General features: G+C 41.0%; 1 protein-coding gene across 4 annotated transcripts in view; it reads right to left on the bottom strand.

Annotated features, from left to right (window-relative positions):
• Positions 1-25634, bottom strand: part of FYB2 (FYN binding protein 2) — a 137963-nt gene that overhangs the window by 38137 nt on the left and 74192 nt on the right. For all 4 annotated transcript variants that reach the window (XM_082357306.1, XM_082357308.1, XM_082357307.1 and 1 more), the window contains exons 5-9: positions 24654-24754; positions 16497-16531; positions 14179-14210; positions 10293-10395; positions 7087-7246 (exon numbers count right to left, since the gene is read on the bottom strand). In XM_082357306.1, coding sequence (XP_082213432.1) covers positions 7087-7246; positions 10293-10395; positions 14179-14210; positions 16497-16531; positions 24654-24754 — 431 coding nt within the window. The remainder of the gene's footprint in view (positions 1-7086; positions 7247-10292; positions 10396-14178; positions 14211-16496; positions 16532-24653; positions 24755-25634) is intronic.

The raw sequence follows: 25634 nt of genomic DNA, 5'->3' as shown, positions 1-25634 counted from the left end.
TTGTTAATATGGCTTATCACATTGATTGATTTGCATATTTTGAAGAATCTTTGCATTCCTGGGATAAACACCACTTGATCATGGTGTATGATCCTTTTAATGTGCTGTTGAATTCTCTTTGCTAGTATTTTGTTGAGAATTTTTGCATATATGTTCATCAGTGATATTGGCCTGTAGTTTTCTTAGTGACATCTTTATCTGGTTTTGGTATCAGGGTGATGGTGGCCTCGTAGAATGAGTTTGGGAGTGTTCCTCCCTGTGCTATATAGTGGAAGAGTTTGAGAAGGATAGGTGTTAGCTCTTCTCTAAATGTTTGATGGAATTCGCCTGTGAAGCCACCTGGTCCTGGGCTTTTGTTTGTTAGAAGATTTTTAATCACAGTTTCAATTTCAGTGCTTGTGATTGGTCTGCTTATATTTTCTATTTCTTCCTGGTTCAGTCTCGGAAGGTTGTACTTTTCTAAGAATTTGTCCATTTCTTCCAGGTTGTCCATTTTATTGGCATAGAGTTGCTTGTAGTAATCTCATGATCCTTTGTATTTCTGCAGTGTCAGTTGTTACTTCTCCTTTTCCATTTCTAATTCTATTGATTTGAGTCTTCTCCTCTTTTTTCTTGATGACTCTGGCTAATGGTTTATCAATTTTGTTTATCTTCTCAAAGAACCAGCTTTTAGTTTTATTGATCTTTGCTATTCTTTCTTTTATTTCTTTTTCATTTATTTCTGATCTGATCTTTATGATTTCTTTACTTCTGCTAATTTTGGGGTTTTTTTTTTTTCTTCTTTCTCTAATTGGTTTAGGTGTAAGGTTAGGTTGTTTATTTGAGATGTTTCTTGTTTCTTGAGAGCGGATTGTATTGCTGTAAACTTTCCTCTTAAACTGCTTTTGCTGCATCCCATAGGTTTTGGGTTGTCGTGTTTTCATTGTCATTTGTCGCTAGGTATTTTTTGATTTCCTCTTTGATTTCTTCAGTGATCTTGGTTATTTAGTAGTGTATTGTTTAGCCTCCATGTGTTTGTATTTTTTACAGATTTTTCCCTGTAATTGATTTCTAGTCTCATAGTGTTGTGGTCAGAAAAGTTACTTGATATGATTTCAATTTTCTTAAATTTACCAAGGCTTGATTTGTGACCCAAGATATGATCTATCCTGGAGAATATTCCATGGGCACTTGAGAAGAAAGCATAATCTGCTGTTTGTGGATGGAATGTGCTATAAATATCAATTAAGTCCATCTTGTTTAATGTATCATTTAAAGCTTGTATTTCCTTATTTGTTTTCACTTTGGATGATCTGTCCATTGGTGAAAGTGGGGTGATAAAGTCCCCTACTATGTCTGTGTTTCATCGATTTCTCCTTTTATGGCTGTTAGCATTTGCCTTATGTATTGAGGTGCTCCTATGTTGGGTGCATAAGTATTTACAATTGTTATATCTTCTTCTTGGATTGATCCCTTGATCATTATGTAGTGTCCTTCTTTGTCTCTTGTAATAGTCTTTATTTTAAAGTCTATTTTGTCTGATATGAGACTTGCTACTCCAGCTTTCTTTTGATTTCCATTTGCATGGAATATCTTTCTCCATCCCCTCACTTTCAGTCTGTATGTGTCCCTAGGCCTGAATTGGGTCTCTTGTAGAGAGCATATATACGGGTCTTGTTTTTGTATCCATTCAGCCAGTCTATGTCTTTTGGTTGGAGCATTTAATCCATTTACATTTAAGATAATTATCAATATGTGTGTTCCTATTACCATTTTCTTAATTGTTTTGCATTTGTTATTGTAGGTCTTTTCCTTCTCTTGTGTTTCCTGCCTAGAGAAGTTCCTTTAGCATTTGTTGTAAAGCTGGTTTGGTAGTGCTGAATTCTCTTAGCTTTTGCTTGTCTGTAAAGATTTTAATTTCTCTGTCAAATCTGAATGAGATCCTTGCTGGTAGAGTAATCTTGGTTGTAGGTTTTTCCCTTTCATCACATTAAATATGTCCTTTCACTCCCTTCTGGCTTGCAGAGTTTCTGCTGAAAGATCAGCTGTTAACCTTATGTTATGTTAATATAACATAAGGTTATGTTATTTGTTGTTTTTCCCTTGCTGCTGTTAATATTTTTTCTTTGTATTTAATTTTTGATAGTTTGATTAACATGTGTCTTGGCATGTTTCTCCTTGGATTTATCCTGTATGGGACTCTGACTTTTGTCTATTAATTAAAGGCACCAAGGAACAAGATTTTATCTTCTGACAAGAAGTCAGTTAGCATGTAGGCCCCAAACCGTCTCAATGAATGTCAGCTCCCAGAGGCATAAAGGACCTACTTTTCCTTACGGAGTTATCGGTATGTTTCTCCAGCACAAAGCAAAGATGCTGAACACACAGTTTCTTAATTCTTACTTCAGGACACTTTTTTTCTTTCTTACTCCTTCCTTTTTGAGGCAGATGTATTGAAAAATGTTTATGGCTTCATTTTAAAAACACAGACAACTGCCAAATTACATCCCTAACTAAGACAGCTCTCATGAGTTCAGCCTTCACACCGTTTCCATTTGGTTGTCTCAACATATTACATTCCAAACCAAACTCTTGCTTTCTCTCTGCGAATGTGCTCTTCCTGAAGTCTGCCCCATCTCAACAAAGAGTAGCAACCCCAACCTTTCAGTTGCTCAGGTCCAAAACCTTGAAGACATCCTTGACTCCTTTCTCTCTCATGTCCCACCTCCAATCCATAGCCATCTGTCAGCTTGATTTTCGATCTATTTCCAGAATCCAAGCATATCTCAACAACTTGACCACGGTACCCTCCTCCAAGCTACCATAATCTCTCAGTTAAATTCTTGCAACAAACTCCTAACAGGTCCCAGGTTCTTCTACATTCTTCTTTCAAGACAGCAGCCAAGATATGATTCTTTAAAATACAAGTCAGATCATTCTGTTCTTGTGCTCAAAACCTTTCAATGTTATTTAAAAAAAATACATCTCTTAGAATAAATGCCAAAGTTCTTGCAATGGTCTACAAAAGCCCCTATATTATCTGGCCCCTTGTTATCTCTCTGACCTTATCTCCTACTACAGTCTCCTTCAGTCACTGCTCCAGCCACACTGGCCTCCTTACTATTCTACCAACACATCTAGTAGACTCCTGCCCTGCGATATTTGCACTCCTTCCCCTCTCTCCCTAGAACATTCTGGATAGCCATGGCTCTACTGCTCACCTACTTTACATCTTTGAGGTCATCTATGTGCACTTTAAAATTGCAACTTCCACTCCCTCCCCCTGCCTCCCTAATTGTCTTTTTCTTTTTTCTTTTAAATTTATTTATTTTGTTTTTGGCTGCGTTGGGTCTTCGTTGCTGCGCACAGGCTTTCTCTAGTTGTGGCGAGCAGGGGCTACTCTTTGCTGTGGTGCGTGGGCTTCTCATTGTGGTGGCTTCTCTTGTTGCAGAGTACGGGCTCTAGGCTTCAGTAGTTGTGGCACTCAGGCTCAGTAGTTGTGGCTCACAGGTTCTAGAGCACAGGCTCAGTAGTTGTGGCGCATGGGCTTGGTTTCTCTGCGGCATGTGGGATCTTCCAGTACCAGGGCTCAAACCTGTGTCCCCTGCATTGGCAGGTGGATTCTTAACCACTGCACCACCAGGGAAGCACCCCCTAATTCTCTTTCTTTGCTTTACTATTTTTTTCTATAATATTTACTACCATTCCACATAGTGAATATTTTATTGTTTATATATTTATCATCTGTCTCCTCAGATCAGAATGTAATCTCCATGAGGACAGGAATTTTTGTCTGGTTTATTTACTGCTATACCCCCAGCACTTAGAACAATGCTGGGGATATAAAAGCTACTCAAATATTTTTTAATATTGAATGATTTGAATGCATATGTCTTCTAAGTAGAGAGTTTCATGTTTATAGGGTTTACTGATATTTTGAAATTTATATCTAGTATTTTATTACATACTTTTTATTTGTTCTGTTTTTCCCTCATTTTCCTTGTGCTTGACTGACTGAGGTTTCCTCTCTTTTCTTCATTCTGTTTTTATTTTTTATTTGTTTGGAGAGTATACATGCTGTGTCTATCTTTTGACAGTTACCTTAGTAAAATTAAAATTTTAATTACAGTATAACATACAGGAAAGGGCACAAATCATAAGAGTACAGATCAATGAATTTTCCCAAAGTGTGCATGAGGATCAGCTATGGTAACAGATTTTTTTTTCCTTTACCCAGCACCAGGGGCAAAATGGGCAAATTTCCTTCTGCTCCCTGGGGTTTGTCTTATTAATTCTTCTTTTTTTTTAATGGAAAGAAGAAGTTCTTTTTATTTTGTTCATTTTTTTCAAAAGAGGCCCATTTGTGTAGAAGGAGTATAGAAAGACACTCAATTGTATTTTTTTTCCTCAAAACTTTCCTCTCTGTTTTCACGCCCACTTTCCTTGACTAAGCATTTTGTGCTTCTCATCACAAGAGAGTAGGGAACTATTGCAGAGAACTATTAAATGGGTTTAGCACAAATTCCCTTTGTGCTTTAGCAGTATGTGCAGATTATGTAGAAGAATCTTCAGACTGTTTTCAACATAGTGTAATTCCCAAACCTACAGTGACTTTTCATGGACAGTACTTAATTGCTTGAAAATGGCTTTCAGCCCCATATTTAGGCCTCTCCTTTAACTCTTTTATTCACTTCAGCTTGTTTTCCTCCCTTCCATTTTTTTCTACACTCCAAATTAGTCTATCCACTTCTCATCTTAAGGCATGGTTTTAGATTCAACACGACCTCTGTGCTTTTCATGTGTCATTTATCTCATTAGAAATGTCTTTTTTTATTTGTCCCATTTCTTTACTTTTTAAAAATTTTATTGTGTTAAGAACACTTGAGGTCTACTTTTATAATAAATTTATAAGTACACCATATAGTATTGTTAAGAATAGGCACAGTCCTATTCATTCTGTGTGGACATAATTCTTTGAGGTCCCTGTTATAAACTCACTTTGGGCAGGCCCTGGGTTATAGCTCCTGTCCTCTGTACACCATGCAGTCAAAACCAGAGCTCAAGGGGTTCAGAGCTAGTGAAAACCCTCAGGGCCAGGGTAGCTTTGGCACTCACTCATTGCCCAGGGTTCCTGGTTACTGCAGGTATGTGGATGCTTCCTTTTAAATCAGTTCTGTTATACTTTTATGAATTTTCCAAAAAAAAATTATTCTTTACTTGTTTTAGTCAGGAGAATCATTCAGATTGTCAAATCTACCATACTCTCTCACTGAAGTTTGATTTATTCTTTCATTCCTCCCTTTAACAAAGTTTTGTTGGGTATGTCCACTGTGCCAGGTTGCAGAGATACAGAGAAAAATATCAAATGGTCTCTGACCCCATGGTGCTCACTGTGTACCATGGGAAACAAACATGTACACTGTGAATTATAATGTAAGGCATGCTGTAATTTTTTTTTTAAAAAGGAAATAAAGAGAACTGACAGTTATGTAGCAATGAACCAGATACTTTATATGCATTGACAAAGAGCCCTGGGAAATAAATAGTACTACCCCCATGTGTACATAAAAGTAAGTAAATTTCCCAAGGTTGTAGGATTAATGCATAGTAATCCTGGGTCCCAGAAATGCTTGACTCTAAAACCTAATATGGAAAGGTGGTTATTTGGTTGCTGTTTAAGTGTCCTGGAAACAGAGAAGAGTGAGCAATTATGGTCTCTGGAGAGTGGGAAAGAGGAGGATGGAGGTAAGGAAGGCCTCAGAAGAAGTGACTTCTGAGATAGATCTTGAAGGATGACTAGGATATCAGCAGGTAAAGAATGGGCATAAGGCCATCTCAGACAGAGGAAAGAGGTCAAGCAAAGTTATAGGGGCACTAAAGCACATGACATAGTCAGTTAACTTAGAATAAAGAGTATATTGGGAAGGAGGTGGGTGGCAGGGATGCAGCCATCTAGCCTGGAGGCAGACTTTATAGGGCCTGAGTCCATCTTATGATTGCAATGTATTCTCATCATTCTGATTATAGCACATTATGAAATGTTTGCCATGGCTTATTGGGCTGGAGTAGACATCTGTTTTGCCTACCCAGTGTCTACTGTTTTTTCATGATAACAGCTTTTTAATTTTCCTTGAGAAATCCTTCAATCTGAAATGATACCGTTTGGGTAGAACTAATTCTACCTTCGGCTCCAGATGTGAATTTATGACACTGGCTGGGTCAATCAGAGCATCCTATCCCACATTCATGATAACTGGATAGGGGTTGGCATGTGACACAGTCAAGCCAACAAGACTCAAATCTGGGCCTTTTTTTGAAACTGTTGAGAGGATAACCACTTCTAGTTTTCTTCTGGGGTTCCTAAGAGGACAGATAGTGCATAAGCCTGTCACTGCTAGATGCCATCTTGCCTCCACAAGGGTAGAGTCTGCTTGCAAATGGAGACAAGAAGGAGGGGAGCAAAGCCAGGAGTAGAAAAAGTAATACTGAGTCCTTGTGATACTGTTTGTGTCCCTGGGTGCAGCCATGCCCAAACCTTCTGCTAGGTGAGCCTCCTTTTCCTCTTTTGCTTAACACACTATGATTTGATAACTTGCAATCAAGAGTCTTGACTCACATGAAAGTAAAATGCAACTTGAATAAAGTCAAAGAATAATATCATACTATGTCATCAGTGTGTCAATGTCTTGGGTCTACAAAGAACAATAGGAGCCGGTACATATAAAAAGAAATCAGCAACATTTGCTGAGTACCTATTACATAACATATGTCAGATTTGGTCCTCACCAAACCCCAGTTTGATCTATATTATGATCCCCCCTTTTTCTATGACCCCTTTTTATAAATGAGGAAACTGAGGAATACAAAGGAATACGGAGTTACTATGTTACATAGCTAATAAGTATGAGAGCCTAGATTTGAACTCAGGCCTTCTACTTCTAAATCCAGTGCTTTTTTCACTCTTGCACAGCTGTCTCACTCAGGCAAGTGACTTTGTATATAATAGATGCTCAGTAAATATTTATAAAAGAAATTAAAATCTTGGTCACACACAGCTTTAAAATAATTCGATAACGGTGAAGAGAACCAGGAAGAAACACAACTCACAGTGGCCATCAGAGTGTCTGGCCAGCTTGGGGTCCTCGGGGCAGGCCTCTGTCTGGATGACGTCAATCTCAGTGTCCTGCTTCCCGGCCAGTGTGCTCCTCCTACCCCTGTGGACTTTCACCATCTGGGTTCTTCCGGGTGTCTCTTCATAGGTACCCACCTAAACACATGCAACAGGGACAGTCTGGCGGGGCTTTGGCTTATCTATTTGTTTTTTGCTTACTCGTGCTGTTCTGTATTCATTCATTCCTCCCAGGTAGCCACTGTTTATTCCTTTATTTAACAGAGACTTATCTCTCTAAGGGGCACATATAATGTCTTTTGTTGCCCTCTGAACAGCCAATGAATGCCTGGCACAGAGGCAGGCCCATAGGACACAGTCAGGATATAATGGAGCTCTGACTGCAGGATAGGCTCTTGATATATTTTATCTCACTTACTCTTCATGACACCCTATTCAAAAAATATCATGATTCCTCTTGATAAAGAATTTAGAAAGGTTAAATAACTGACTTCAGGTCTCATAGCTAGTCATCTGCCCAGGCAGGACTGGACCCCAGAGCCCTGTGCTCTTGCCTACCAAAGGATGCTGTGTTCCTTTTGCCTGACATTTCATCTTCCCACCCTCCATTCTTCTGTTTCCCCCCACTTCTTTCCACACTTCCTCTCTCTAGCATCTGTCACGCACTTACTGAAGGAAACAACATGCTAAGCCCTGTAGAAAGAGAGAGATGCGATGGGCATAGTGGCTTCCACGCCGGTCATGGAGCAATACATGCAAACAATTAAGGTATATTGTGGTGAATATCATTTACAGCAGGATTGCTCACTGAGGTGGAAATAGGAGGGGCAGGTCAGTTCTTGTGGCTAGGAGACAGGGTGGGGAAGACTTCAGAAGCACACTTTATGAAACTATTTTAAAATGTAAGTAAGAGATTGGTTGAAGGGATAAGGAATACCTGGTAGATAAATCAACACAGGCAAAGGGACAGAAGTGTTAGTGTCCTCATAAGGGTGGGACAGAGGCTATTGATGAAGGAAGAGTGAAGGGGATAGAGGAGGAAAGTCTGGAGGTGAGGCTAAAAAGATCAGCTAGAATGGAGCTGAGTTATGAAGGGTCTTGCACACGAGGCAAAAAGTGTGGGCTTTAGCTCCTAGTCTTAGGGAGCTAGGCAGGGGAGAAACCTGATCAGATTTGCATTTCAGAAAGATCTGGATAGATTGGCAGGAAGAGACGCTGGAGGCAGAGGCGAATTGGGACACTTCTGGCCATCCAAGTGTTTCATAATTACGAGATGACGATGGGAGAGGAGATTACTGTCCTTTCGACTACAAGTGGACACAGGGTTGACTGTGACAATCATCTGAAAGTACTTGCAAAAAGGAAAAATAATGAATAGATACAAGGCATGGAATTTCCTGAGTTCTTGGTGGGATCTGGGCAAGCGAAGAGGAAAAGAAGAGTAGGGGCATTCTTTTAAGTCACACAGCCAAGAATGAAATTTTTAAATGGGGAAAAAATGACAGGAAAGTAATGATATTATTCCACAAATGACACAAATATAGTGTTTCACGCAAAAATAGTGACCACCGTCCATCAGCAGAGCCCCTGCTGCAGCAGTGCACGGATTCTCTGAGGGTCGTCCTGGGGAATGGTTCCTATAGGGTCAGTTTGAATCACAATGGATTGTATTCCTACTGACGTACCATCTATATTTGACCCCAAAGAGCACTGCCCAGCTAGACCACCCACCACATTTACCTAACACATTCCAAATAACTTAACAATTTCCCAAACTCAAATCCACTCCATGAAAGTAGGACTATGTCCCTTTGGTGGTAACCTGACCCCATCTCTGGCTCTTGGCCAGCACTTGGTCGGCACTGAAAAAGGGCACATCCCTGCTTTTGCCCTTTCATGGTCAGTATCCCTTTTTCTTTCTTTTTTTTTTTTTGGATGTGGACCATTTTTAAAGTCTTTATTGAATTTGTTACAATATTGCTTCTGTTATGTTTTATGTTTTGGTTTTTTGGCTGCGAGGCATGTGGAATCTTAGCTCCCCAACCAGGGATCGAACCCGCACCCCCTGCATTGGAAGGTGAAGTCTTAACCACTGGACTGCCAGGGAAGTCCCTCATGGCCAATATCTTTAATCATGTTCCTCTGCTGCCTTTCTCATACGCTCCTGATGAACCCCTTCCTGATCTCTGGCCTCATCACCCATTATGGCCTTGTTCCTGCCCTCTGTCCTTGACACACCATGCTGCTGCACTGGCTCTGGTCCCTGTCTTTTGTTATTAGTGACTTACTTCTTTGAATTATGCCATTTTGTGACACTCTGTAAACACCCAACCTGGTCCAGCCCAGCCTCTGGGCCTACACCCCAGTTCAGGCCCACACCACCACCAAGATGCTTGATTTACCCAAGCCCTAGGTGGAACTGGAACAATTTGATATGTTGAGATAGGCACATCTCAAACAGGCATCTCAAATGTTTTCAGCCCTGGTAGTAGCCCCAGTGCTATCTATTGTTTAAGCCTCTGACCACACAGTTTTGAAGGGGATAGTGTCCATTGGATATGGATACACACATATACAGTGTTTACTATTAATAAACAATATTAATTAATCAATTAATTAACAATATATTTCATTTTAATGGTAGCTTGTGGCTTACAAAACACCTTCATCTACATTATTTCATTTTCCCATCACAAATGAGATAGAATCAGGATGGGAGTGGGGATGGTAATCAGGTGTGGATGATTTATTCTCACTTTACACATGAGACGCCTGAGCTCAGAGACTAACTCCCTGTTCTCAGCAGGGCCCCAGAGCACAGAACTTAAGGAGCCCTCCTTCCAGGTTCTGCAAGAGCAGAGTGGGCACCTGAGTGACTGTCTCTTTGTATTTTGCCCTCTGGGTACCTTGCTGAACTCATACCCATCTCAGCCCTGCTTATGAGACCTGCTTCCTGGCTAATAAGTGGAAAATCCAAGGCTAGAGTTCAGTGTTATTGTCCTGTCGATTTCTTAGATAAAACACCCAACACCCACTGCATCTTCTGACTGTCTCTCTGTCTCTCTGGAGAGCTATATGGCTCAGCCTCTAAAAAGTCACCTCATGAACTGATCCTATTACATGGCTGACCTGGACTGCTTGGTCACAGATACCTTGGAAAGATAGATACCTAGAACACAGATACCTTGGAAAGATAGTCTGAATATAGATCCTTTTCTGTTTTTCGTGGTTCCAATTTGCATGGCTCTTTTTCCTCCATTTTTTTATCTTCGTCTTCATGTTTCAGGCTGAAATGTGAAGAGAAAAAGTGAAGAAAAAGTGAAGGTGAGAGTATTTCAATGATAGTGTGCCCCTAACCCTTTTATTTTTTAAAGATGAGGGAACCAGGATCAAGTCAAACATAGAAAATTTCCCTGAGTTTCTGCCTGCTCCAATCAATGCCAGAGTGAATTCCTGCTTAAAATCTCTTAATAACTTCCATTGCCTGATGGATAAAATATCAGTCCCACTGTGATCTGGCCCCCACCTTTCTTTCCAACCCCGTCTCCCTCTGCTCCTTCTATCCACGTTTATTCTAGTCTACACTCTCCTAACTCCCCAATCCTTCCATCCCATTTTGAGCAACTCTCCCTTCGTATTTGCTATTTCCCTTGTCAGTCACGCCTTCCACATCTTACACTGCTGAGAAACACGGTACCCTTTCCAATCTGTCTAAATCAGCTTACCTCTGAGAATCTTTGCTTGATTCTCCCAAGCAGCCATACCCTTTAATCTGTTCCCCTAACACTCTGTCCCTCTATCTTGTGTTAAACTGTAGTGTCTATGGATCTGTTTCCAGTTCCTCCACTTCCCCTTGTCAACTAACTAAAAATCAGAGCTCTGTTATTTGTCTGTATCCCCAGCACTAATGCGGCGTAACCTGTGGTAGCAAAGTGATCCCCAGCCAGTATTCCTCCATAAGAGGCATGCCTGCCATGCACCAGTAATATGGACACCGGCCACAGTGGAAGAGCAGAGGAGGGGGTCAAGGTGGAGAGTTTAGTGAAAAAGCTGAAAGCCGGGACAGAGCACTGAAGAGCATCAGCGTGCATGTGAGAACTTCTGTTTCTGGCATCATAGTGAAGTGGATAGTTCTACAACCACATTTACATGGAAAGCAGAGACAGAAGAGCCCTCAGAGAAAACCAGAAGAGGTGGCCGTGAAGGAAGGAGAAACACCAGGAGAGAGTGCTGTTCTGAAAGACCACGGGAAGAATTTTAAGGAGTTTCACTCATCCATTCATCCAATAACTGATGACTCTTATCCACCATTAAGGCCACTAGTTCTAGAACATATATTAGAACAGGGGCTGTGTAGGCAAGGCTGGGTTCCAGTCCCCACTCTGTCTCTTTCCAAAAACCTAAGATGAACTTTTCTAAAAATCAAATTCTTCCAGAATGGAGATATATATATGTATATATAACTGTCAAATTACATTTAATATTGTGACTCCTAGGAATGCTAGGGGAGAGGAGTACATTACTTCTGTTTTAAAACTCTTTTGTGGTTTCCACTGACCTATAGGATAAGGTCTAAATCTGTGCCATCAAGACAGTGGCCACTGTCCACATGTGGCTATTGAACACTTGAAATGTGTCTGGTCCAAACTGAGCTGTAAGCGGGACTTCCCTGGTAGCGCAGTGGTTAAGAATCTGCCTGCCAATGCCGGGGACACAGGTTTGAGCCCTGGTCCAGGAAGATCCCACATGCTGTGGAGCAACTCAGCCCATGGGCCACAACTACTGAGCCTGAGCTCTAGAGCCCACGAGCCACAACTACTGAGCCTGTGTGCCACAAGTACTGAAGTATGCACGCCTAGAGCCCATGCTCCGCAACAAGAGAAGCCACCGCAATGAGAAGCCCGTGCACCACAACAAAGAGTAGTCCCCGCTCGCCGCAACTAGAGAAAGCCCACGCGCAGCAACGAAGACCCAACGTAGCCAAAAATAAATAAATAAATTTGTTTTTTTAAAATATTGAGCTGTAAGTATAAAGCACATCTGGATCCTGAAGACTTGGTATGAAAAAAAGGATCTAAAATATTTCATTAGTGACTTTTGTGTTGATTACATGTTGAAATGATAATGTTTGGGATCTATCAGGATAAATAAAATACATTATTAAAATTCATTTCACTTTTTTTTTTTTGCTTTTTAAAAGATGGCTACTAGAAACAAATTAAGTGACATATGTGGTTTGCATTACATTTCTATTGGACAGGGTTGCTCTGAATTTAATTAGGGAGCGCAGGCCCTCCTGGATCCAGCTCTGCTACGACCCCGGCCTCGTTCCTGCTGTTCCCGCACCACACTTTGTGCTCAAGCATCATCCAGCTCTTTGTGGATCCCTGTACTGGCCTCACGGTTCAACACTACGTCTTTGCTCCCACTTGTCCTTTGCCTGGGACATGCCTTCTGCCATTTTCACCTGGCCTGTTCCTACATGTTTTCATGATTCAGCTCAGTTGTCACTCTTGAAGGAAGCATGCCTGGTGCCTCACCTCTGTGTTTTCACAACTGCCTTAGCAGTGATGATATGATATTGTAATTTCCTACTTATGTGGTCTTCTTCCCTCCAAGGGACCCCCCTCATCCCAACCACTCTGGTCTCCACTCTCATTTTGCACTACACATTAGAGATATATTCTATTCATTTTCGAACCTCAGAATCTAGCAGTGTCTGAACAGAGAAAAAGCTCAGTAAATGTTGAACTAAATAGGTAATCATCTGACACGTGCCTCCTATGTGCCCAGCACCGTGCTAGGTGCTAGAAGGTAATTGCAGGGGTCATGAATTTAGGGTCAGGCAAGAACCCAAGGAGAGAGATAAAGCAGGGTTTCCCCCCATGATTCAGCTCGTGTGTTTTTAGCCTCAGCCAGGAAATGTTGATAATTGCTCCTCCAGAGCTCATGGACCATGTTTATTTTAATGCATTAAAAAGATGCAGACATAGAGAATGGACTTGAGGTCACAGGGAGGGGGAAGGGCAGGCTGGGACGAAGTGAGAGAGTGGCATGGACATATATACACTACCAAATGTAAAATAGACAGCTAGTGGGAAGCAGCTGCATCACACAGGGAGATCAACTCAGTGCTCTGTGACCACCTAGAGGGGTGGGATAGGGAGGGTGGGAGGGAGACCCAAGAGGGAGGGCATATGGGGATATATGTATACGTATAGCTGATTCACTTTGTTATAAAGCAGAAACTAACACAACATTGTAAAGTAATTATACTCCAATAAAGATTCTTAAAAAAATTAAAAAAAACACAAAACTCCAAGGGGAGAGAGTGAGAGAGAGGCGGACTCTGAAGAGTCAGGTAAAAGCACTGTTATGTGCCAAGGCCCTGATCTGGACCAAGAATGAGAAAAATGGGCCCTGCCCCCAAGGAGCACACAGACAAGGAGGGGAGGGGAGAGTGAGGATGAACTGGCATCTTAGCAAACGAACGATGTACGTGACATTAGTGCAAACGTGTGTGTGCCTTACAGCAGTACTGCAGGGAAGGGACTGGTTACTTCTCTCTGAGGAGGGGAATTAGGAAGGCTTCTTACAGGAGGGGACATTTGATGGTTAGTAGAAGTTTGCCAGATCATTAAGTTGGGGTGAATGAATTAAATGAGCAAAGGCAAAGGGGCCTGAAACAGCATGGTGCATTTTGGAAACTGTAAATTCTTTGGGATCCATGTGATTGTTACATGCCTGTTTGACTGTGTCTCTCCCACTGGGGAACCCCTGAGGGTAGTGGTTAGGTCTCTGTCACTGCTCCAGCCCTAGTGGTTAGCAAATGGCCAGCACGCTGGGGACTTGGCAAGCCTCTGCTGAGTGAGTGCAGTGCGCTAGAACGAGATGAACCTGAAAGGCCGGGCAGGACCCCCGAGCACCTTTACTGCACCAGGCACCTTGAAAGGTGCTAGGGGTGTTGAACCAGGTCAGGCACTGGAAACAGTTGGCCCATTAAGGAAAACCAGTGCAGTGCAGAGTGCCAGCAGCTGATGAATGCTTTTCCTTTTGACGATAAAACTCACCGAAGTTCTTGATGGAGAAAACTCTTCCGAGGCTGAAAGTAAAGAGGAAAACGGTCATTTTCAGAAACCTACCCAAGTCAAACCCCAGCCAGGCCTCTGTTGTTTGGTTACAGATCATTAGAGACCTGAGCGGCCAGTGAGGTCTCAGTACAGAGCAAAGGTAGATGCTGACAACAGAACATTCCATGAACTGCTGCCAGTGTAACTGAAGATCAATCGAAAAGAAAACAGGCGTTTCTGAAGTTATGGTGCGTGCCAGCGGGAACGTGTAACTTGACTTAGAAAAATAAATTGTTCTCTGCACACCTTTCCAGGAATGCATCTGTAGAATAAAGAACTTTTAAATCTTATGAGCAAACAGGAATGTGCGATATTTGAGCAATGTTACAGTGGGCAAAATTAGTGCAGGCAAGTGTGCAAGCCATGCCGGGAATTCCCCGTTCCTGATCACGCACTGCCTGATCAAAACTCAGCTCTCACGTGATCTAGACTTGGTGCCATTAAAATTGTGTCCCAGTGACCATAACATAGCTCCTCATTTAGTCAGTGGTCACATATCTGATGCCATTCCCTATCTGGATTCTAGCCAAGAACCTGAAGCGAACAGAAAATATCTAAGTATCCAAAATGCTGCCACAAAGTCCAGGCCCAAGAGCTCATATACCCTCCTTTGAGGAGAGCCTCACAGCTTTCATTCAGGGATGACTGGCTCTCATTTTCCATATAATCCTAGCAGATTGGATGGCACTGGTAAAAAGACAAGTCAGACAGACCTTGCTTTGTATCTTTGCTATATTATTTACAGGTTATTTAACCTCTCTGAGCCTTGAGTTCTCGTCTGTAAAATGGAAGCAGGGATACCAGCTCACAGGGTGACCGTGAGGATTATGAGCTGCCTTGTATGCACAAGCGCCTGTCCCCAAACAGGGACTTGGTGTGTGCTCAACCACATGAAAGACTCACTGCTGGACGCAAGAGGCTGACAGGAGAAGGAAATAATAATTGATAGAAATAAGAAAACAACTACAGCAAACAGACCGTGGTGGTTCGGTGTGAGGGCAACTGGCTCTGAACACCTACGAGGCAAGAGCATCTCATAAGAAAAGCATGAACAGTGCCCATTCAGCCCCTTATGTTCCAGGGGACTCCAAGTCATCAAGAAAGGGTGAAATCAGATGCCAGCCACCGAGCTCAAGAACACTGAGATGAACGTAATGCATATCTGAAGGTTGAAAGATTAAAAAAAAAAAAATACCTTCATGCTTTTTTATTTTGAATGGGATAAAATTTGGTCATTTGGAAAGTTCCCTGGTGCAGAGAATTTTATTATTTGCTGATATTGCCAGCTAAGTGAAGCATCTTAATGAACTGTTTCTGCTTTTGTTAATAGGAATAATAATCATTTATATAGTTTTCTATCTATAAAGTGTATCACAAATGAACAATCCTTTCCAGTAAGCATTAGAACCATGAAGCAGAAACATGAAGGACCTCAACTAAATGTACCCAGTGATAAAGGAGTAGTACCTTAACTGTCCCAGTTAAAACATTAGGTAAGTGCCTACTGTGTGCCGTGTGCTGTACTAGGTGCTCACCTACTTTGTCTGGCTTAGTTCTCTCAGCAATTCAGTGAAACAAGTATTGGCCCCTTATTTATTGAGCCTCTACTACTGCAGATTAGGTAACCACAAGGCATATGCTTCCTGCCCTCATGGGGAACGCACCATTTTACAGAAGACACAGCTGTAGCTCAGAGAGGTAAAATGCCCGGGATAGATTCCAGCACTTCCTATTAAACTGTTTACCTGAATTTACCTCTTTTCATTCTCACAATGACTTCTGATGGGGATGCTTCTATGACCACTATTTTACACGTGAGGAAAGGGAGGTTCAGGGTCACACAGACAGGAGCCGGGATCAAAGCCCGTGATTCTGCTTGGGCCCTAAATCAAGTTGCTAGCACTGTGCCCACCAGAAGCCCAGAAAATATGCCTTCAGGAGTCTGGTCATTCTCATGAAAGCACAGGAGCTCTTCTCTCTGAAGGGACAGTTATTAAAGGCCAGTTGGTGCTGGCCACCCTAGATAAAGGGCCAGGAATGGATTAGGACCACCTTCTCCCATCCTAACACATTTTCTGTCTCTGATCTTACAGGGCCTCAGGCTTCAGAATCTTAGCAGCTAGAGTCTGGAAAAGCCCCCCAAATCAGGGGAAAACCCAAAACAAAGACCATTCCTCCCTCATGAAAGAAACTACTTCAGAATCAACTCTGCACACTTGCTTTAGTTATGAAGCTGATAAGAAGAGAAGAAACAATACCTTTCGGAGTTCTTCAATTCTGACTTCATAAGTTGCTAAAATAAACATGAAAAAATTATTTCAAGGCAGTTTCTTATAGTACCCATTTCTTATACAGTATGCAGGATTAAAGCAATTATAGAAGGTGGCAGAGTTCAGTTTTCTCAGCCTTCAGAACAATAGATCTATGGGAGACTTGTCCACGTGGTTTGGGAAATTCTCAGGTCATTGATCACGGTATCATTTCTGGGTGGATTTCTAGGATGGAATGTACAGTCAATTTGTTTCAAAAACATTTGAAACAATTTTCAGTTTCCTTTTTGTTAAGTAGATTCATACTCTACGATGAAGAGAAAGTGCTGCAATATAGTGGTAGCAATCAGAAGGCAAAGTTGAAAGGAAAGGGAAAGGAAAAAGGCCAACAAAAGTCCAAATCCCACTTCAACAAGTCAAACTCCACAGCACGCCTAAAAGTGTTTGGCTCCAGGAGCGTTTTGTTTCCTTAGTACAGCTTGGAAAGAGGAGACTGACCGCCAACTAAGTCTCGAATATCTTTTGATTTTTTCCAAAAGTTTCGTGGATTTTATTTAATGACGATGCCAAATTTAACCATTAACAAATACAAGTAGTAGCAAGAATTTGGGTTCACAGCCTCGTCCTGCCACTTCCTACCTGTGGAACTGCAGACAAATTACTTCATTTCTTCGAACCTCAGATTGCCCATCTGTGAAATGGGGAAACTGGAACCTGCCTTCCAGAGTTCATGGGGAGATTAAAGGAGATGATGTAAGTCACGTATACCTAGCAGAACACCAGACGTTGTACAGAATGTGACATGTTTTTTGATAAAATTGCTAATTTAATTTGGCTTTGTTTATAAGTTATCTATAAAAGTTTTCCCTCTACTGTTAATGAATACTCATGCATAATAAACAGGACTTCCCCAGTTCCTTTTCTCTTTCTTGCTGCTACAGTCCTAAAGCTTTAGTTTACAGAACTGACCAAACAATAACATGCATTGCTTAGCCATTATTATTCTACACATAAAATCCATTAATAAAGTAAATGAAATCACAGTTTTTCTTTAGGGACTATGTGCATGTGATTGTTGACACAGGGACCTAAAATTCTGTGCGGAGGATTAATAATATGTACTTCAGCTTCGGTAACTGTACTCTTATTTTCACCAATTTTTGAATCAACATATTTTATTCTGCTATTACGTGCTTTAAAAACATTTAAGAATACCTGCTTATAATGCAGCCTGCCTCATCCTTTTCAAGCATAAATTTATTTTCCAATTTTAAAAAGGATAATCTCCTTCTCTCTCCCTTCCCCTACTTATTTACTGTTCTGTGTTTTTGAAAGAATTAACAAATCATGATCTCTTTGCTTCTACCTGCCACCTGGTGGGGAGGGAGATACTATTCTATCCTAGAAATGGGAAAACCAAGGCTCTGAAAGGACTTATTCAATACTTGCTAAGGCTAGTAAACAAAGATAATCCACACACAATTAATAATGCATTCATAATTTGATACTGTTTTTTAGCAAAGTGGAGGTTCTCCCAATAGTAAGTATTGCCATCAAAACCTGCTCCCAACGTAGGAATATAAAGGTCAAATATCACATCCCAGGGGGTCAGGGAAGGACTAGGAATTATAATATAACAGGAGGATGTAACCCAAAGCGTTAGAGCCCTCACTTACTTTCCACAGGGAGTTATATAACTCTTTCCACTGAATAGCTCTGTCCCAGCTGGGAGAAAAAGGACAAATATCAGAAGATGGTCCTCAGCAACCCTCCAACTGCAGTATCATATCATGGTCATGTCTTCCAGCCCTCAGCTCTTTTTCCATTTACTAACTCCCTGTGTGACTTTGGAAAAGTCCCTTCACCTGTTTTATACCAGGAGGTGAGACAATTATTACTAATATTATAAAGACAATAATAAAAAATAGCTAACCCTTTTTTATGATAATCACTACTAAGACTCTGATTTACTGATGAGGAATAGACACCGGAGAAATGAAGCAACTTGCTCAGGTTCGCTCAATAGGAAATGGCTTTCAAACTTTCTTCTAGCCATGGAATCATTCATTTAAACGCAATATTACAGGAGCATAAACAGAACTTCTCTGGAAGTTATCCCTGAGGGTCTCCAGGACCCCTTAGGACAGCCCTTGGTCCTAGGAAGCACAGTCTAGAAAGGCACTGGTCTAGATGAGCTCTGAGGACAATTCTGCAGAGCTTCCAGACAAGCCTAAATCCTGCTTACACATCACCAAGTTCTGTACGAAAAGGTGAAGCTTCAAAAAGGCACCTATGCCGAGCTATGCACCCCTGAGGTGATGGCCTTCTGTTTTCTGGGCATTGTTTAAGGGACAGACTCACCCAAAGTGATGGCAAAAGCCTCCTTCTCCTTCCCTTCCTTTCCCCCTCATTCTCTTCTTCCCAGAAAGGTAGCATTTAGATTCCTCACCATTGGCAGGCAGAGGAAGGAAGAAACCCATTTTAAGCTAATTTTTTAATAAGATGTGAGACTTACATTGAGGTTTATTTATTTTTTTTACCTATGGATATCCAATTGCTCCAACACCGTTTGTTAAAAGGCTATCTTTCCTCCATTGAATTGCTTTACAATTTTGTAAAAAAACAAAATCAGTTGGGCATATTTGTGTAGGTCTTAATTCTGGGTTCTCAATTTTGTTCTATGGTTCTATGTGTTTCTCTCTGCCAATACCACACAGTTTTGGTTACAGAAGCTATAATTCTTAAAATTAGGTAGTCTGATACCTCCCACTTTTTCTTCTCCAAAACTGTTTTAAGCTATTCTAGTTTCTTTGCCTTTCCATGCACATTTTAGGATAATATTGTCTATCTCTATAAAAGAATCTTGCTGGGATTTTACCAGAAATTGCATTAGACCTGTATATCAACTTGGGGAGAATTAATATTTTTACTATATTCAGTCTGCCAATCCATAAATGTAGCATGAATGTTTCTCCATTTATTTAGATTTTCTTTGATTTCATCAGCATTTTTTAACATTTAACTCTTATACATGTTTTGTTAGATTTTAGTCTAAGCAGTTATCTTTTGAGTGATTGTAAATGGTATTATATTTTTTTCATTTTTAGTGTTCAAGTGTTCATTGGTAGTATATAGAAACAAAATTTTTTAATGTTTATTTTGTATACTGTGACCTTGCTAAACTCATTTATCAGTTCTAGAAGGTTTTCTTTTTTTTTTGTAAATTCTTTGAGATACCCTACTTAGACAATCATGTCATCTGCAAATAATGACTGTTTGTTTCTTTCTTTTTGATCTGTATTCCTTTATTTCCTTTTCTTGCCTTATTGCACTCACTAGAACTTCCAGCACTACATTGAATAGGAGTGGTGAGAGTGGACATCCTTGCCTGGTTCCCAATCTTAGGGGGAAAGTATTCAGAGTTGCATCATTAAGTATCATGCAGACTTTTTGTAAATGTTCTTATCTAGTTTAGGAAGTTCCCCTCTACTCTTATTTTTCTGAGAGTTTTTATCATGAATTGGTGTTGAATTTGTCAAACATTTTTCCTGCATTGATTGATATGGTTGTGTGATTTTTTTCTTCTTTAGCTTGTCAATATGGCAGATTTAATTGATTGATTTTTGAGTACTGAACCAACTTTACAATGAATAAACCACACTTAGTCGTGGTATATAATTATTTTTCTATCTTGATGAAATCTATTTGCTAATATTTTATTAAGGATTTTTATGACTATACTCATGAAGGATATTGATCTGCAGTTTTCTTCTTTTGTACTGTCATCTGGGTTTGGTATCAGGTTAATGCTAGCTTCCACTTCTATTTTTTGGAAGAGATTGTGTAGAATTGGTATTTTCTTTAAACATTTGGTAGAATTCTCCACCAAAATTACCTAGACTTAGAGATCACTTTTTTATAAGTTTTTAAATTATGCATTCAATTCTCTTAATAATTACAGGGCTATTCAAATGATTTATATTAGGTGAGTTGTGTCTTTTGGGGAATTGTTCAATATTTATCTAAGTTGTCAAAATTTACATGTATACAGTTGTGCATAATATTCACTTATCCTTTTGACATCTGCAGGGTTTGTAATGATATCTCTGTTTTGCTCTTAATATTGTTAATTTGTCTTCTTTGTTTCTTTGTCAGTATTACTAGAGGTTTGTTAATTGTATTGCTCTTTTCAAAGAACACGCTTTTGATTTCATTGATTTTCTCTATTGTTTTTCTGTTTTCAAGTTTATTTAAGTTTCTTTATTGCTTCTTCCTTTATACTTGCTTTGGATTTATTTTGCTCTTCTTTTACTATGTTCTTGAGGTAGGATTTTAGATTTGAGGCTTTTCCTATTTTTCATATAAGAATTTAGGGCTACAAATTTCCCTCTCAGCATTGCTTTAGCTGTGTTCCACAATTTTGGGTATGTTGTATTTTCATTTTCATTTAGTTCAAATGTATGCTTTGATTTCCCTTGAGACTTACTTTTTGATCCACATTTAGAGGTGTTGTTTTGTTTCTGAATGTTTGGAGAATTTACTGTTACCTTTCGGTTCTTGATTTCTAGTTTGATTATATTGTGGTCTGAAAACATACTCTGCATAATTTCAATTCTTTTAAATCTTTTAAGGTTTGTTTTATGGCCCAGAATATGGTCTATCTTGGAATATGTTTATGGGCTCTTGAAAAGTATGTCTATTCTGCTCTTGTGTGTTCTATTGATGTCAATTAGATCCTACTGGTTGATAGTGTTGTTGAATTCTACTGTATTCTTACTGATTTTTTGTCTAGGTGTTTTGTCAGTTGTTGAGAGAGGAATATTAAGGTCTCAAACTATAATAGTCTATTTGTCTATTTCTTTTTTCAGTTTTTGCTTCACATATTTTGGAGCTCCGGAATTTCATGCGTATACGTTTAGGATTGCGAAGTCTTGTTATTGCTCCCAACGCAGCCTTTGCTGATACCACAGGGAGAGGGTGGCTGCCTTTACTACTGGGTGTTTCAAGTCCTGACTCTCCACGAGGTCTGCTCTGACACCAACCCAACAGGGAGGGGAAGGGATGCCTTGTTATTTCTGGGTGGAGGGCTGGAGTCCATGTTCCCCATATGGTCTTCACCGGCTGTCACTGTAAGTGGAGTTTTGTTACCCTGGCAGGGATGAAAGTCCCAGCTCTCTACTTGGCCTTCTCTGAAAACACCTCAGCGGAGGGGTTGGGGTGCATCATTGTAGCTTGATGAGGGTGGATGTCCAGGCTCCTCACTCAGCATTGGCTGGTGGTGGTGGGGCCAGTTTTGTTTTCTGTTACATTTAGCTGGGGGAGAACAGTTGTTGTCTAGAGGCTTTCTGTCTTTCTAGGCTCCCCTTTTCCTGGTCCTTTGGTCAGAAAGAGCAGGCTTCTGTTGGCGCTGTTTTGTCTGTGCCCATTGGTGTTTCTGGGTTGGCAGCTACTTCAGCTCCAAGTCTGGGATATATGAAGCAAGAAGAAAACCCAAGGAACTCATCACTTATCCTTGTTGGGTCCAGAGGTCCCTAGCTGGTCTACCTTCTTCTTTCTACCTTTTCAGAGTGTTCTAGTTTTCTTATGTTTGAATATAAAAAATACTATATATATATATATATATATACATATATACATACACACATATACATATAGTGTGTATATATAGAGAGTGTAAATATATGTATACACTATACATACATATATATATTACTTTTATATAGAATATCCAGGGGTTTTAGCTATACTTAGCAGGGGGACCAGGGAAAAGTACATCTGCTCCATCGTCTCAGAGCAGAGTTCACTTGACGTTAAATGTATTACCTTCTCAAACACACAGAACAATTACACAAAGGAGACATTATACCAATTTTGTAGATGAAGAAGCTGAGGTTCATATATCATTCAACCAGTAAGTGTAAAGAGGATGAAATACATGGGAATAGTCAAACAAACAGGGACAAGTGGGGGTCAGATAGTCCACTTCCTTCTCTTTTTTTCCTGTAGGGTAATTGTATCTTGGCTCTTTAGAGAGGGACAGAGAAAGGAGTGGGGGATATAACAGAATCTTTTTGATCCCAGGCTGCAGTTCCCCAGCTTCTTCAGCCCTGGCAGCCCTCTTCCTAACTCCCACAGGATGCCATTCTGGCCTGGGAAGCTCTCACCACCCTCACCCTTCTCTCACCCTACCACCTTCCTATTGCCCTCTGCTTGGTTACCTCTCAGTTGCATCAGTGGGTTATTTTCTGAGCCCTTTCTCTCTTCAGTCATAAACACTTAGCAGCACGGAGGGACACAAAGAATTCCTCAGTGGAAGACTGAAGAGAGGCCTGGGTTGGTGGTTCCTTCTTTGGGTATCTCAAATGATGTCCCCCACAGGCCCACCTTGGACATCTGTGGCCTGGAGAGAACAAATGCAGGCCTCTGGTCCAGCTTCCTTCCTTCCTTCTTTTCAGTCCTCAGCTTCACCCTACACATGAGGGGCCTTGCATATGTCAACCCCACCCTCTCCTGCCCCCATGAACAGATCTCTCTGCAGCCCAATGTGTCCTGAGGAGGAAGGACCTAGGGAAGAGACCCAAGCAGGATCTTAGAAAGCCACTTGTGGGAGGGCATTCTGGGGGTCTCCTGTAGTCCAGAGAGAAGGGGCAGGCTCTGACCGGAGAATTCCCTTGGCCCCGTGAGCTCTTAGCTTTGTAGAAAAACGCAGTTGGAATGTAGTCCAGACGGGGCCCACGGCCCTTCTATTCAAAGTGTGGTCTGTGGACCAGCAGCATCAGGATCCCTAGGGCACTTGTTAGAAATGCAGAATCTCAGGCCCGACCCAGAGCTATGGAACCAGAATCGATGCTTTAACAAGGTCCCCAGGTGATTCATGCAAACACTATAATCTGAGGAGCCGTGCCCTTAAGGGAAGGGCCTGGACACCCCAAGTACGGAGCGGCACTGCCTTCTGGGTTGATGGGGACAGGAGTTCTGCTTCTTATGGCTAGTACTTTACAAGCCAAATGGGAGAATCTAGAGTTTGCCCAGTCTAGGAGAGAATTTTTTCCAGGAGTTCTTCAACCCCTTATTTCCCAGGGGAGGGGAGGGAAATCTCCATGGGTTCTAACTGTTACCCGTGAACTTCCTAAGCCTGTGATCCCAGGCAAACGACTTCCTCTCCCAGAGCCCTGGGCTTCTTGTCTATGCAATAAAGAGGTTGTAGCAGAGGATCTCTCTCCAACTCTCCTTTCAGGGAAGTCAACATTCTTGACTGAGAAGCAGCATGAAATTGTGGAAAGAGCATGGATCTTAGAGGCAGTCTGAACCGTTGCACATTACAGCCCTACCGTGTATTACTTGTGTGACCTTATGCAACTCAATCTCTCTGATCTTCAGTTCTCTGTCTCGAAAAGTGGGTTAATACAACCTCTATCTCAAAAGGGATGTACACGGAGGTCGTAACACAGAACTGTGGCCCATAGTACAGGCTCCATAAATACTAGTGTTTATTCCAGCGCTAATATTTATGCCTTTTGTAGAAAATTGGCTGATCCTATAGGCAGAGCAAAGACATAGAAACCTGTAGAAATGCTGTGAGTCCCTGCTTCTTCATCATCTTGCCTGAGGGGGTCTCTTTTTTCACTGAAAGTTCTGACCTTTGTTGGAAGACTTAACTCTGAACGAGTGGTCAGATCCTTTTAATGAATCCTCTGCTTCTATTCAGGCTAAACACAGGGACCTCATTCCCACAGTCTCTTATCTCCCTCTCCACACACTGAGTTACCAGGGGACTTCAAGACAGACACCACGAGAAAAGAGATGACGTTTCCATGGGAGGAGAAGGAAGAAAAATGAATCGCCATACCTTGATTTTCCCTCCCACGTATCTACAAAAGGCAAAGCATCTAAGCAGATTGGTGAAGGAGAGAACAGAAGAGGGTAGAGAGAAGCCAGCACTAGGGCTGGGAGATAGCCCTGATGCCCAACTGGGTTTATTTATATTTTTAAGAGACTAGACAAGGAAAAAATAAAAGGAAATGTGATAGTAAAGCAACATGGCTGTGAATTTTTAAACTTAGGGTTAGCTGGGGGGAAAATACCATTTTGGACACATTTTCATTCCATACAGGGTTACAATATTAATTGGCTTAGCAGACTTACAATCAGCAATCTCTTTTGTGGTGCACAGGTTAATGGAGTTGCTGGAGTGTCTCAGACAGGAAATTGTTGCCTCATAATTATGTGGTTCTTCAAATTCAGCACTGAGAAGTGTGGAGGAAAAAAGTTACTTAAAGCAAAACATTTTTTAAACATATTTTCAAATTTTGGGTATTTTTTTCCTCATTAGAGAAGTAATATAAGTAAGTCTGGTCCATATTGTGACCTAAACAGACATGGAAGGCATTCCACCCCCACTTTAAATACAGAGGAATTCTGGATGAAGTATAATGATGCAAAGAATTATAACAAGAACCCATAACTAACCTAGAAATCAATAAGGTAAAAATCCCCAGGTGCCAGACATAAAGAGGAAACTTACAATTAAAGATATTAGTGAGAATTGCAGCCAAGGTACTCCATAGGAAATTGGGATCAAAGAAAGATCTCACTGATTGAGTGGCTGGGGATTTGATGGCTGGAGATTTAACTTCAGTCTGAGCCACAGGCCTCATCTGAAAGGGAAGCTGGAACTGAGCTAACAGAATAAGGTCCAGGGTCACAAAATGCCATCCCATCTCTAAAATTAATTCTAAAAAATAACGGTGCACTCTCCCAGGGAGAAAACAGGGAAGTTTGCTATCTGACCAGGGCCACTGGAGCTCAAAGAGTCACCCACGAGAAGGCAGAAACTCTACAACCCAGCACCGAGTACGGGTTCTAGATGCGTATGATCTGTGTATTTCTGAGACACAAAGCCAAAACTGCTACTTGAAATCCACCCCCAACCTGCCTTGTAAAGGAAGTCTGAAATCGTTCTGTAAACATGCTCCCACACCCATGGCACCTATGGTTTCCAAAGGAAACAATTCCCACTCAAAACAAGTGTATAATGAAAAACTGCAAATCACACAAGGAGATGAACCACCATAGGTAGTCAGAAGATGTAACAAATGGTAGAATTAAATATTAGAATGATATGAA

This window comes from Balaenoptera borealis, assembly GCF_965194805.1.
Source record: "Balaenoptera borealis genome assembly, chromosome: 1".
Lineage (NCBI taxonomy): Eukaryota > Metazoa > Chordata > Mammalia > Artiodactyla > Balaenopteridae > Balaenoptera > Balaenoptera borealis.
This window is presented reverse-complemented; position numbering and strand designations above follow the sequence as displayed.